The following is a 14,111-nucleotide window of genomic DNA, read 5'->3' as shown; positions in this document are numbered from 1 at the left end:
TTGAGAGAGAGGCTGCAGATCGCGCATCATGTTTGTTTTCTTTATTTTGCAAAAAGATAGATAGTATATATAGAAAAATATATAGGAAGGAAGGAAGGAAAGAAAGAAAGAAAGAAAGAAAGAAAGAAAGAAAGAAAGAAAGAAAGAAAGAAAGAAAGAAAGAAAGAAAGAAAGAAAGAAAGAAAGAAAGAAAGAAAGAAAGAAAGAAAGAAAGAAAGAAAGAAAGAAAAAAGTCTAACAGTAGTATTCCGGTACAGAAATGTAATAATTAGGCCTAAATGTAAAATACTGTAGAAATTAAATATAGATTATCTTTGTTAAATCTGTATTTTGTTGTTTTAATAACATTAATGACACAGACATCAGCAGGAATATTAGGCTGCTGTCACTTTAAGACGGGCCGAATATACTGACACACATCTGGTTTCTTTCTCAACTGTTCACATAACCGAGAGAATACTAGCCTGGAGAGGCATTTTGACAGTTTTGTGTCCAATCAATCGCAAAACTGACATAAATTCGGTGTTTGCGTGCTATGAAACACACCTCCCTCTCTCTGTGTGTGTGTGTGTGTGTGCGCTTCGAGTGTGTGTGACTGTGTGCACAGATAACAGCACGCAAGTCAAGATTTTTAAAAGTAGCAGTTAATCCGTTGGATCCGTTGCACCCCTAATATTTATTAGTTTATGAATTGTTGTTCAGTCAATGTACTCTTGTAAGAAAGTAGCAGCGGCTGGAACAGACTTTAAAGGGTTAGTTCACCCAAAAATATAAATTCTGTCATTAATTCTTCATGTCGTTCCAAACCCATCAGACCTTCGTTCATCTTCAGACACAAATGATGATATTTTTAATGAATTATTTAATTAAAATTGAATTACCACTTTTGGTCGTCCTGAGTTTAACAGATACACCAGTAGAGAGACAGTGAAGGATATAGAAGGAGAAGGAGAAAGACAGAGAAAGTGAAAGAGGGAAACTGGAAAGCCACAGGGCATCAGAGAGAAAAAGGGGAGGACTGCATTGCTCCTGGATGCAAAAATGAGTTTTGCTGTTAAAACAAATGACGAGTCCATTTTCATAAACTGCCACTGAAACAGAGAACAGCACTGATTCAGATTCAGACACAAAGTCCCACTACCTCAAGATTTCCATAATTATACTGGAATATACAAAATGTGTCCATAATGACCGTCAGAAGTTAAAATGAAGCTCAATCCTTATAAACACTAATTTGTCATTCCACAACACACAGAGATCAAAGCTGATGAACCGCAAAACACATATTTCTTACCGTGACTCCACGATTACCAATCAGGACTCCATACGGTGGATAATCTCCAAACGTTATCCCTCATCCCATCATCTTCCTTACCATCATCTTTACTGATCCTTTTGTATTACATGCAGTAACTTGTGACAGATATTATGAGTTGATCTATTACTCTGTGTGAGTGTGTGTGAGTGTGTGTGAGTGTGTGAGTGTGAGAGTGTGTGTGAGTGTGTGGTGTGTGTGTGTGTGTGAGTGTGAGTGTGTGTGTGTGATAGAGAGTGTGTGTGTGTGTGTGTTGCGTGTGTGAGTGTGTGTGTTGTGTGTGTGTGTGTGAGTGTGTGTGTGTGTGTGATAGAGAGTGTGTGTGTGTGTGTGTGTGTGTGTGTGTGTGTGTGTGTGTGTGTGTGTTGTGTGTGTGTGTGTGTGTGTGTCTGTGTGTGTGTGAGAGAGTGTGTGTGAGTGTGTGTGTTGTGTGAGTGTGTGGTGTGTGGTGTGTGTGTGTGTGTGTGTGAGTGAGTGTGAGTGTGTGCGTGCGAGTGTGTGTGTGTGTGTGTGTGTGTGTGAGTGTTGCGTGTGAGTGTGAGTGTGTGTTGCGTGTGTGAGTGTGTGTGTGAGTGAGTGTGTGTGTGTGTTGCGTGTGTGAGTGTGTGTGTGATAGAGAGTGTGTGTTTGTGTTGCGTGTGTGAGTGTGTGTGTTGCGTGTGAGAGTGTGTGTGTTGCGTGTGTGTGTGTGTCTGTGTGTGTGAGTGTGTGTGTCTGTGTGTGTGAGTGTGTGTGTTGTGTGAGTGTGTGGTGTGTGTGTGTGAGTGTGTGCGTGTGTGTGAGTGTTGTGTGTGAGTGTTTGCACTAATAAATGCAGCTGCAATCACCAATAACACTTTGTTCCATATATATGTTTTTCTATATCGTCATAAATATCATTATCACAAATATTCTTGAAATATGGAGATATAATTGAGGCTATATCGCCCACCCCTACCAACAGCGTCAACCAACCCCGTGACGTCACAGGTTATAGTTCTGCAAGATGGCGGCGCCTTTGCTACAAAAGCTCTAACAAAACATGTTTTTTTCTTTTAAATGGTTACATTTATCATGTTTGTCTATATGTTTTGATTAGAGTGTAAATCCATTTCCTAAATAATGTTAACTTGACTGACTGCTTCATTTCCACATTAAAATAATGAGAAGGCACGTCATGAGCCCTTTAAGGGCGTTTTCACACCTGAAAGTCCGCACCAAGGTCCGAAGCAAAGTTCATGTTTTGATACTTTTTATATATTCGGTTAGTTTTGGTTTGGTTTCACATTGCAATTATGTGAGCGGACTAAAGAACTTTACATGACGCACTTGCGTCCACTCGTCATCATCTATGTGGGCTGCATCTGGACATTGATTGGTTTGTAAACGGACGTGCGCCAGACGTCAGCGTCTGTGACAAGTTGAATGAACGGACGCATATCATCGTTGCCACTATTGAACAGTGCGCATTGCTTAACTATTTTTTTATTCGTTACGTTTAAAAGTGGACATTTCAAGCTTTATATACACATATTTCTCATGTTTGTGAGGCAAGTAGCCTGCTGAGTTTCGTTTTATTTGAGACCCGCTCCAGTTCATGTGTAAAGCATGTGATCGCTCCCGTGATTATTTTCTGCTATAGACTATTTGCTTCTTATTTATTAAATCCAGGCAATTATCTGATTAAACGTTGAGTAAAAATTAAGATACAATTTATACAAAACGAAATTCGCATTAAAGAAATGCTTTCTAAGCAAAATCATACAAAATTTCGTTCAAAATTATTTCTGACTTTCTGTCTACTGACATATTGCGCATATTTTCACTTTTCATAGTCAATGTAGCCTAGATTGAATTTAAAAATAACGTTATAATATTTAAACATAAACAGGAACTTCCTGTAAATGGTCTGAAAGTACGAACCATACAGAAAATACTTTCACACTAGAAACGAACCGAACCTTTGTTCAGTTTGATCCGGAGCGAGACGACCTCTTTTCGTCGGACCAAATTTCGTCTGTTTGGTCCGGACCGTGGTACGGGGGAGGTTTCACACCAGCAATTTTGATTCGGACCAAACTGAAAAGTCCGAAAATCCGGACCAAACAAGGTAGGTGTGAAAACGCCCTAAGACTCTGAGCTTGTTATTCAGGAGAAAACCTCTCATTTAGCAAATGGTGCTGATTCATTATTAAACATGATTCTTCATTAGTGAATAATTAACACTCACAGAGCTTTTGTGCAGTTGCTCACAGCTGGTATCAGTCTTCTTCTGCCCTCAGCTGATGTGTTGTATTTCCTGAGGTTCAGCTCATCCAGCGGCTCCTCTGAGATCTGAAGCATGTAGGCGATTGTTGAGCAGTGAGACGGAGAGAGTTCCTTCTCTGAGTGTTTGTCTGATTTCACAAACTCCTGAATCTCTCTGGACAGAGTCTGATCTTTCACTTCCAGCAGACAGAGGAACAGATTGATGGACTGATCAGCTGAGAGATCATGGTCATCTTTGATCTTCTGTTGAATGTACTGTGTGATTCTCCTGATGTCCTCTGAGCTTTTCTGTGTGTGTGTCAGTAGATCCTGTAAGAGTCTCTGATTGGACTCCAGAGAGACGCCCATCAGGAACCGCAGGAACAGATCCAGCTGTCCATTCTCACTCCTGAGGGCTTTATTTACTGCTGATCTTAGTAGATCATACAGAGAGTCTTTATCAGATCTGTAAGATCTGAATTCATGCAGTGGTTCCTTGTTCTTGATCACATGAGAGTAAAACAGATAGAAAGCAGCGAGAAACTCCTGGACGCTCAGATGAATGAAGCTGTAGACTTTCCTCTGATGAATCACAGATTCCTCCTTAAAGATCTCAGTGCAGATCCCAGAATGCACTGCGGCGTCAGTGACGTCTATGCCGCTCTCTCTCAGGTCCTCCTCATAGAACATCACATTGCCCTTCATCAGCTGTTTGAAAGCCACTTCAGCAAGTTTCACAATCACTTCTCTGTTGGACGGCAGGAGTTTCTCTGGATCTCTCTCTTCATACTTCTGATTCCTCATGTTGATCTGAATCAGCAGGAAGTGGATGTACATTTCAGTCAGAGTTTGAGGGATTTCTGCCCTCAGATCTTCTTCCAGGAGCTTCTGAAGTACAGTGGATGAGATCCAGCAGAAGACGGGTATGTGGCACATGATGTGGAGGCTTCTTGCTCTTCTGATGTGTGAGATGATTCTGCTGGCTTGATGCTCGTCCCTGATTCTCTTCCTGAAATATTCCTCCTTCTGAGGCTCATTGAATCCCTGAATCTCTGTCAGACGGTTGATGTATTTGGAGGGGATCTGATTGGCTGCTGCTGGTCTGGAGGTGATCCAGATGAGAGCCGAGGGAAGCATCTCTCCTTTCATGAGCTTTGACATCAACACATCCACTGATGAAGTCTCAGTTACACCAGAAACTTCCTTTGACATCAACACATCCACTGATGACGTCTCAGTCACACCAGAAACTTCCTTTGACATCAACACATCCACTGATGAAGTCTTTCTGAACAGTTTTCCTTTCCTGATCTTTGACATGAACTGAAAAAAACAGGAAAACATTTTGTCTAATTTACTTAATCATATTATTTGCAATCTATGCAACAAAATTGTGTTTCTCTTCTTATAAATCAGTCAATTTACCATAAAAATATACTTGCAGACCTGCCAACCTTGAAGAAACTTTATGAGTACACCCCCCCCACCCCCACCCCCCACCGCGGGCCCCCAGCGCACCCGATAGCCCACCGCCAATGTACGCTCCACCGTTGTCCACCCACCAGTAAGAAATCTATGAGATACCTAACACTAAAATACATAATATACACAATATACTTTCACCAATTACGATTTATTAGTTACTCCATAACCAAATACAAGTAGACCATAAATGTTATCCAGTTACTGCACACCCATCATTGTGTTCAGGATATTATAAACAAAAAAGGCTGATGATGGTTAAATGTCATACAAAAATAGAACCAAAGACAGATTAAACACAAATAGTAAGATTAATAACAAACTACCGTATTCACTAGCAAAAGTGTTTGTTTTCCAGTAGATGGCAGCAATCTTCCACTAAACTATGGCACATTTCATATTTTCACTATGAATGAAACTGAGTAGTAGATATTTTATTTGAATTTGACATAAAATGTTGCTATTATATAAATAGACTATTATTACTAATTTACATGTACATTTAATTTAATATTTAATCAAATTAAATATGAATTTTAATTAATAAATAAAAATGTATATAATTTAACACAACTACACAAAACTACACAACTGTAGAGTAAAAACATTAATAAAAAACTGATATTCCATGAGTTTAAAAAAATCTGACAAGATTAAGGCAAAGTCACACTGTCTGGTGCCTCTCTGGACAACCCAGCACAATTGTTAGTATAAAGTTTAAGGTAAAAATATCTGCCATTCATTTACTAGTATCTTAATACTATGCAATTAGATAAACTGTTCATTCATTACATCACTTTACCTCTGTCTTTATCCCCATTTTACATCTTCCCTGCATCAGAGGGCTTTGGTCTTTTTGATACTATAGGGTAGGCTATGGCAGACTATAATGCTAATTTATAATGTGTCATGTGAATTCGACCATCTGTCACAATCAGGTAACTTTTTGTCTACTGGCGCGAGGTTAAGCACCCTCAAACGAAAGCAATGGTTTCTACATTGAATGTGGCAAGACACGACGCAACACAACACAACAGTTACGTTAATTCATTTTATACCAGCAGGCCAAACAAAATCATACAAGAAACTAATTATGGAGCTTCAGTGGCGTAACTTTGCTTTGAAAAGTGGTGGGGACAGTGCCGCCGCTCCCATTACGCGCATCACGCGCTGCGTAGGGCACCACAACAGCCCGGGAGTCTATGCCGAAGACCAACCTAAAAAATGGTTTGCATTCAAACAAAAATGCAGAATTGCAGTAAGAAATATAATTTTTGCACTATAATTTTATTTATATATCCGTATCAATTTGATAAATAGGAGCTTTGATATTACAGAAACGCCAACTCTATTCATTCACAAAAATTTGCTGAAAGTCAACCGCACAACTGTGCAACGTGCATGTTCACATTTTAATTATCCATAACAACCCCAAAACTTGCCCGCTTGCCTTGCACATCTGCTAATTAACGATGGGCAAAGTTTTTCCACAATTTTTCTTACCTTATTTTTATTTATTTTTTTGCTGTGGATGTTATTGAGCTTGTAGAAGTTTAGCTCTTGCGTTCTTCTGAACATCTCGCGCTGCCATTGCCCGATGCCATTTTTATATCACTCCATAATCTGTCTATTTTTTAAATGCCTATTCCCCGAGTGGTAGGCTACAACGACTGGCTGTTTTAAAATATCTACGAGAAGTAGCCTAGGCCTCCATACTGACAGCTGGGCTCATAGCTTGCAGGTTTGCTTAGTGCACTGTAACAATATTTAAGAATGTATATATTTTTTTCCATTTGATTGGTTCAACCACCACTCGCCCAAATTTATTTAAAATATCATTTTCCGTCAAGTCATCCGCGGCTGTAACCGCCAACAGCGTATCTCTGTGAGGCGGTTCAGCCATGGCATGCAAGCCTGCAGTTATCCGGCCTGCCTAGCTTGATTGAGGCACTGAAATGAAACGAACGCGCGCGGCGCGGGCTAGAAGGATTTGTCTAGGAGGGGCGGGCATGTAAGCGGAGGGTTAAAATGAAGCGCTCTGATTGGCCGAAAGCTTTTCACTCCACTTTCACGCTGTGGCTCAGCAGCAGAATCAACGTCATAGATTGCACTGAAACCGGCGAAATGCGAGATGCAACAAAATGCGTACATAGAGAGCAGCGAATCGTACAAGCGTACCAAAGGGTCAAAATGCGTGCCGAGTACGAAAAATGCGTACATGTTGGCAGGTCTGTGTTTCGTGATTTGATTTTAACATTCACATTGACAATGCTGAATCCAGTACAACAAAAGATCTCATGACTGTACTTAACACTTTTGATTTGACACAACATGTTCACGGACCCACACATGATCGTGGACACACTCTAGATTTACTTATCAGTAAGGGTCTAAATATTTCATCAATAGTTATTAAGGATGTGGCACTGTCTGATCATTTCTGTATTTTCTTTGATATATCAATCTCTCCTGCCATTGAAACTAGATCTGTCTCTGTCAAAAAGAGATGCTTAAATGAGAACACTAGTGTGCTGTTTATGAAGGCTATATCTCTAACACCAAGCATATCTGCAGACTCTGTTGATCTTCTCCTTGACTCTTTTAACTCAAAAGTTAAGGGTGTAATTGATGATATTGCTCCTGTAAAAGCCAGGAAAAAGAGTGGCAAACAAAAAGCACCCTGGAGAAACTCAACAGCAGTGCAATTAATGAAAAGACAATGCAGGAAATCTGAACGCATGTGGCGAAAGACAAAACTTGTAGTCCATTATAAGATCTATAAAGACAGTCTTCGTGCTTTCAATGTGGAACTAGGCAAAGCTAGACAGACCTTCTTTTCAAATATTATAAACAGAAACATAAACAACACACGCACTCTTTTTGCTACTGTAGAGAGACTAACAAACCCCCCGAGTCACATTCCCAGTGAAATGCTCTCAGACAGCAAATGTAGTGAGTTTGCTTCCTTCTTCTCCGAGAAAATCATTAATATCAGAAATGCGATCAGCACATCCTTGAGTTTCTCTGGGGTGAATCAGATCAGACCACAGCCTCAGAAAGTTACTATGACTGATTTCGAAGCAATTGATGGTAAAATTTTAGAAGAAACAGTACAGCACCTTAAAACATCAACCTGCGCCCTTGACACACTCCCCACTTCTTTTTTCAAAAGTGTGATTAACTGTTTAGAAGCAGATCTTCTCAAAGTGGTAAACGCCTCACTACTTTCTGGGACTTTTCCAAACTCCCTAAAAACCGCAGTAGTTAAGCCTCTCCTGAAAAAGAGAAATATGGATAACTCCATACTGAGTAACTACAGACCAATCTCAAATCTCCCCTTCATAGGCAAGATCATTGAAAAAGTTGTTTTCAGTCAGCTGAACAAATTCTTGAACTCAAACGGATACTTTGACAATTTTCAATCTGGTTTCCGACCGCATCACAGCACAGAGACAGCGCTCATAAAGATTATAAATGATATTCGCCTCAATACAGATACAGGCAAAACATCAATTCTGGTACTACTGGACCTCAGTGCTGCATTCGACACTGTTGACCACAAAATACTTCTTGACAGGCTAGAAAATTGGGTTGGGCTTTCTGGAATGGTCCTCAAATGGTTCAGGTCATACTTAGAAGGGAGAGGTTATTATGTGAGTATAGGTGACCATAAGTCTGAGTGGACATCCATGACATGCGGAGTCCCACAAGGGTCAATTCTTGCACCACTCCTTTTCAATCTGTATATGCTGCCACTCAGCCAAATAATGAAAAATAACAAAATGGCTTACCACAGCTATGCTGACGACACCCAGATCTACTTAGCCCTATCACCAAATGACTACAGCCCCATTGACTCTCTGTGCAAATGCATTGATGAAGTTAACAGTTGGATGTGCCAAAACTTTCTTCAGTTAAACAAAGACAAAACTGAAATTACTACATTTGGAAACAAAGATGAAATTCTCAAGGTGAATGCATATCTTGAGGCTAAAGGCCTGAAATAAAAAAATCAAGTCAGGAATCTTGGTGTGATTTTGGAGTCAGACCTGAGTTTCAATAGTCATGTCAAAGCAATAACTAAATCCGCTTACTATCATCTCAAAAATATATCAAGAATTAGATGCTTTGTTTCCAGGCAAGACTTAGAGAAACTCGTTCATGCTTTTATTACCAGCAGGGTGGATTATTGTAATGGTCTCCTCACCGGCCTTCCCAAAAAGACCATTAGACAGCTGCAGCTCATACAGAACGCTGCTGCCAGGATCCTGAGCAGAACCAGAAAATATGACCATATCACACCAGTCCTCAGATCTTTACACTGGCTTCCAGTTACATTTAGGATCGATTTTAAAGTGCTATTACTTGTATATAAATCACTCAATGACCTAGGACCTCAATACATTGCAGATATGCTGATTAAATACAAACCCAACAGATCACTCAGATCATCAGGATCAAGTCAATTAGAAATACCAAGGGTTCACTCAAAGCAAGGAGAGTCTGCTTTTAGCTATTATGCCAGCCGTAGCTGGAACCAGCTTCCTGAACAGATCAGATGTGCTCCAACAGTAGCCACTTTCAAATCCAGACTCAAAACACATCTGTTCAGCTGTGCATTTACTGAATGAGCACTGTGCCACTGTACGTGCTTTGTCCGAACTGCTTGCATTTTAATTTATATGCTTAAATTTAACCCTGTTTTTATTTTTATTTTTAATTATACTCTTTATTTTTATCTTTCAATATTTTCTTTATTTTTTATTTCTTTTAATTCCTATTATAACTGTAATATTTTTATTTCATTTCTGTGTAAAGCACTTTGAATTGCCACTGTGTATGAAATGTGCTATACAAATAAACTTGCCTTGCCTTGCCTTGCCTTGATTAAAGAGGCAGGGTCTCAAGTGCACACCACTGTTGTTAGGGAGCCATATTAAAATCATTTTGAGATTACTCAACTGGGTTACTTAAAAATTACTTCATTCCGTGGTGTTGAAATTATGTGAACAAATTATGTTTGTTTTTGTGGAACTGATGTACATGATTAAATCCAACACACCTTTTTTTTCAGTGCTGCAGCCACTGATGAAGTCTCAGTCACACCAGAAACTTCCTGAGCATCTGAAAACCTCAGTGTGATTCTGCTTTCATCCAGACCATCAAAGATGAACACAACTTTACACTCCTCATAAATCCTTGAGTCCAGATCTTGAAGTTCAGGATGAAAGTCCAGCAGAAGTCTGTGAAGACTGTACTGATGATCTCGGATCAAGTTCAGCTCTCGAAATGGAAGCACAAACATGAAATCTACATCCTGATTGGCTCTTCCCTCGGCCCAGTCCAGAATGAACTTCTGCACAGAGACGGTTTTTCCGATTCCAGCGATGCCTTTAGTAAGAACAGTCTTGATCTGCTCTTTCTCCTCACGTCCTGGTTCAGGTGAGGCTGTAAAGATGTCATTGCAGTAGATTGGAGTGTCTTGTGAGTGTTGTGTTCTGGCTGTTTTCTCCATCTGTAAAACCTCATGTTCTTCATTCACTCCTCCTCTCTCTCCCTCTATGATGTAGAGCTGTGTGTAGATCCTGTTCAGGAGGGCTTCATTCTCCTGGAGTTTCATTCCCTCAAATAATCTCTCATACTTGTTCTTCATGCTGGTTTTGTGTCGGTCTTTGACTCTCTGGAGTTTTTTGTCTCTGGACAAAAAATAACAGAACAGGTTAAAAATTATGTAAAATAAAGGAATTAAATATACAAATACAATGTAAATGTATATGTTTTTATGCTGGAATTGCTGCTTCTTCATCTCAGCTAATGTTTATTGTGTCCATGAACAGTGCAGTTTTTCCTCCTCTGTTTTAAAAAAACAATCGCGTCCACACAAGCACGGTTTAAAAATAAATCTCCGTCCACATGAAGCCGCGCTATGATTGGCTACCTGATTTCCACATGGGTCCCATCCACGGCACTGAAGCACTGAGGGATGCCATGGGCTCAGAGAAACCCTTCTACAAGTTCCTTTACTGGACTCAGTGACAGGAAACTACACACACAGGGGCAGGCCCAAGTGGACTGAAGCTTCACACACTTGCCTTACTATGTTGTATTATTGCATTCTGGTGCCTCTGTTCTGCAATACAATGAGAGAACTGTGCATGTATCTGTATGTGATAAGCACTGTTAGCAGAGTTATTAAAAGCTTTATTAAAAGTCATTGCATAGACTCCACTCATGTAAACAAAAGCGATAACGGCGCACAAACTGACGTCAAACAAAGGAGAGAACGGCGCACACTTCGACTTAACAAGCCGAAATCTCCGGTTTCACTGTCTACACGACAACACTGCAACCGGAGTTTCTAAAAATCTTCACCCTGGTCGGAGTTTTCAAAAAGTCTGGTTTCAGTAACCGGATACTGCGTTTGCATGTGGACGAACAGCCAAACCGCGTAGAAAAAGCTGCGGTTTTGAAAATACCTGTGTTTGTGTGGACAGGGCCTGAGTGTGAAATAGACTCTGAACTCAGAGCTGCTTCTGCTCCTGCTTCGCTCTAACCTGCTAACATGAGCACTGAAAACACACACCGCTCACACATTCTGAGTCAACAGGCCTGTTCATAGCTTTCACCTGACGTCACACTCTTAAGCCGGGGTCACACTTAATGATTGTAAGGCCGATTATGAATGTAATTTGATACTTATGACTGATCGTGCCCAAGCGCGCCGGGTCTGTGCCAGTTGTGTTCAGTCTGTTCACAATCAGCATTAAAATCATATTGTGTGTTCAGTTCAGTCTTGAATGTTTCAGCTGGTTGTTAAGAGTGTGTCCGGCTTTATAGGAAACACCAGGGCCCGTATTCATAAAGAATCTTAATGCAAAGAGTAGCTCCTAGTGACAAAATTCTAAGAAAATTCTTAGAAATGTGGGCGTTTACTCTTAAAATTAACTAAAAAATCCTAGTAAAGAAAAAAGTAATTCATAAAGCATCTTAACCCTTAAAAGAGGTCTTAAGATCAAATTTGTTAGGAGCACGGACGAGGACTTTTAAGAGGCTTAAGAGTTTCTTTAGCAGAGGAGAAAATGGCAGAAAGACGAAGAGGGAGAAGAAATGTGTTGCAGACAATGGATGACAGTGACTTAATAAAACGCTATAGATTAGATCATGTTTGTTGCATTAAACCCAACTTTTAAATAGAAACCACCAATTAAATAGACATGCCAGCAATCAGTGTAATTGGAAAGAGTGGAACATTTTTTATAATTCTAAGCCAATCAAATACCTTATAGGAAATTAACAGCATGGTAAATAATAAAAGGATTTATATACACTGAAAAAAATTATTTGTTGAATTTACTAAAAAAATTTATCGTGAGTGGTCGCAATCAATTTATTTGATCTCAGTTTAAACAAAAACACATGCAATTCCCATAAAACCAATTCATTTTTTAAAATTAAAATAAAAAACTAAATTTAAATTATTTAAACGAGCACAAATTAATTATGCTTAATTTAATTTTTCAGTGTACATATATATAATGTGTGTGTGTGTGTGTGTGTGTGTGTGTGTGTGTGTGTGTGTGTGTGTGTGTGTGTGTGTGTGTGTGTGTGTGTGTGTGTGTGTGTGTGTGTGTGTGTGTGTGAGTGAGAGAGAACGGTAAAATAGGACAATTTGCGCTTGTAAATTCCAAGTGAGGGCTTAGAATAGACCCTATACTTAAAAGCATTCCTTTTTTCCCCTTTTTGGACAACCAACCGACTGTGTCATACGTAGCAACGGGGTCAGCCCCGCCTCTTCACTAAGATAAAGTTTTTGTATTTTCCTTGCTCAGAGTTGCTCTCAGATCGGTCCCGAATAGCTCTTAAGCTAAGACTCCTACGTAAAAGTTTTTAAGCTAAATTAGGAGTTTTCTGAGAGGACTCTTAGAATCTATATGAATACGGGCCCTGGATGGGAAAACAAGACTTTCCTCCATCAACTGCAGGTCATTTTGAACAGGTTTGTGCTAATGTAGTGAGACAGTGATATTAAAAGATCAGATTCAGTACACACATTATGAACAATACACACTATCTACAGGTGAGCAGATGAACCCTGAATATGAACATAATACACAGTTTCTAGTTAAGTGTTTTTCCATAGAGTATGCATCATCAATAAGGTGTGTACTGAATCTGATCTTTTTATTTCACTGTTTTAGTACATTAAAGGGTTAGTTCACCCAAAAATGAAAATTCTGTCATTAATTCCTCACCCTCATGTCGTTCAAGACCCGTAAGACCTCCGTTCATAATCGGAACACAAATGAAGATATTTTAGTGTAAAGCTGATGCTGAGAAAGGCTTCAGATAGGCCTCCATTGGCATTCAGTACATTTACTCTCCCAAGACCCATAAAAGGCACTAAAAACATCGTTACAAAGTCCATCTCACCACAGTGACTCTACAATAATCTTATGATGCGACGACAATAGTTTTTGTGCGAAAAAAAAAATCTAAATAACACCTTTATCGAACTTGTTCTTTGCTTCCGTGTGTGTCTCCACGACGCATGCGTGAGAATATGACGCAGATCCGGCAGTTCGGACACATGACCCAGAAGAGATTTGTTTACAGGCAGAGTAAGACGCGCGTGTCTAAGCTGTTGAATTCTACATTGATCGAGCTTTAGGTCTCGGCGTAGTGCTCAAAATCGGACTAAAGTGTGCATTTCATGGATTCCCGAATGCTGGCGCTACGTCATATTCTCACGCATGCGTCGTGGAGGCACACACGGAAGCGAAGAACAAGTTGGATAAAGGTGTTATTTTGATTTTTTTTGCGCACAAAAACTATTGTTGTCGCATCGTAAAGTTATTGTAGAGCCACTGTGGTGAGATGGACTTTGTAATAATGTTTTTAGTGCCTTTTAAGCGTCTTGGGAGAGTAAATGTACTGAATGCCAATGGAGGCCTATCTGAAGCCTTTCTCAGCCATCAGCTTTACACTAAAATATCTTCATTTGTGTTCCGAATATGAACGGAGGTCTTACGGTTGTCGAACGACATGAGGGTGAGGAATTAATGACAGAATTTTCATTTTTGGGTGAACT

At 39.8% G+C, this 14,111-nt stretch overlaps 1 protein-coding gene across 1 annotated transcript in view; it reads right to left on the bottom strand.

Annotated features, from left to right (window-relative positions):
- The window catches only part of LOC307135131 (NLR family CARD domain-containing protein 3-like), a 49,446-nt gene extending 38,733 nt beyond the window's left edge, over positions 1-10,713 (bottom strand). Inside the window, exons 1-2 of the mRNA XM_079831327.1 lie at positions 10,086-10,713; positions 3,525-4,864 (exon numbers count right to left, since the gene is read on the bottom strand). Coding sequence (XP_079687453.1) covers positions 3,525-4,864; positions 10,086-10,676 — 1,931 coding nt within the window. The 5' untranslated portion in view covers positions 10,677-10,713. The remainder of the gene's footprint in view (positions 1-3,524; positions 4,865-10,085) is intronic.
- Between the last annotated feature and the right edge of the window lie 3,398 nt (positions 10,714-14,111).

This window comes from Gobio gobio (genome assembly GCF_949357685.1).
Source record: "Gobio gobio genome assembly, chromosome: 12".
Taxonomy (NCBI): domain Eukaryota; kingdom Metazoa; phylum Chordata; class Actinopteri; order Cypriniformes; family Gobionidae; genus Gobio; species Gobio gobio.
This window is presented reverse-complemented; position numbering and strand designations above follow the sequence as displayed.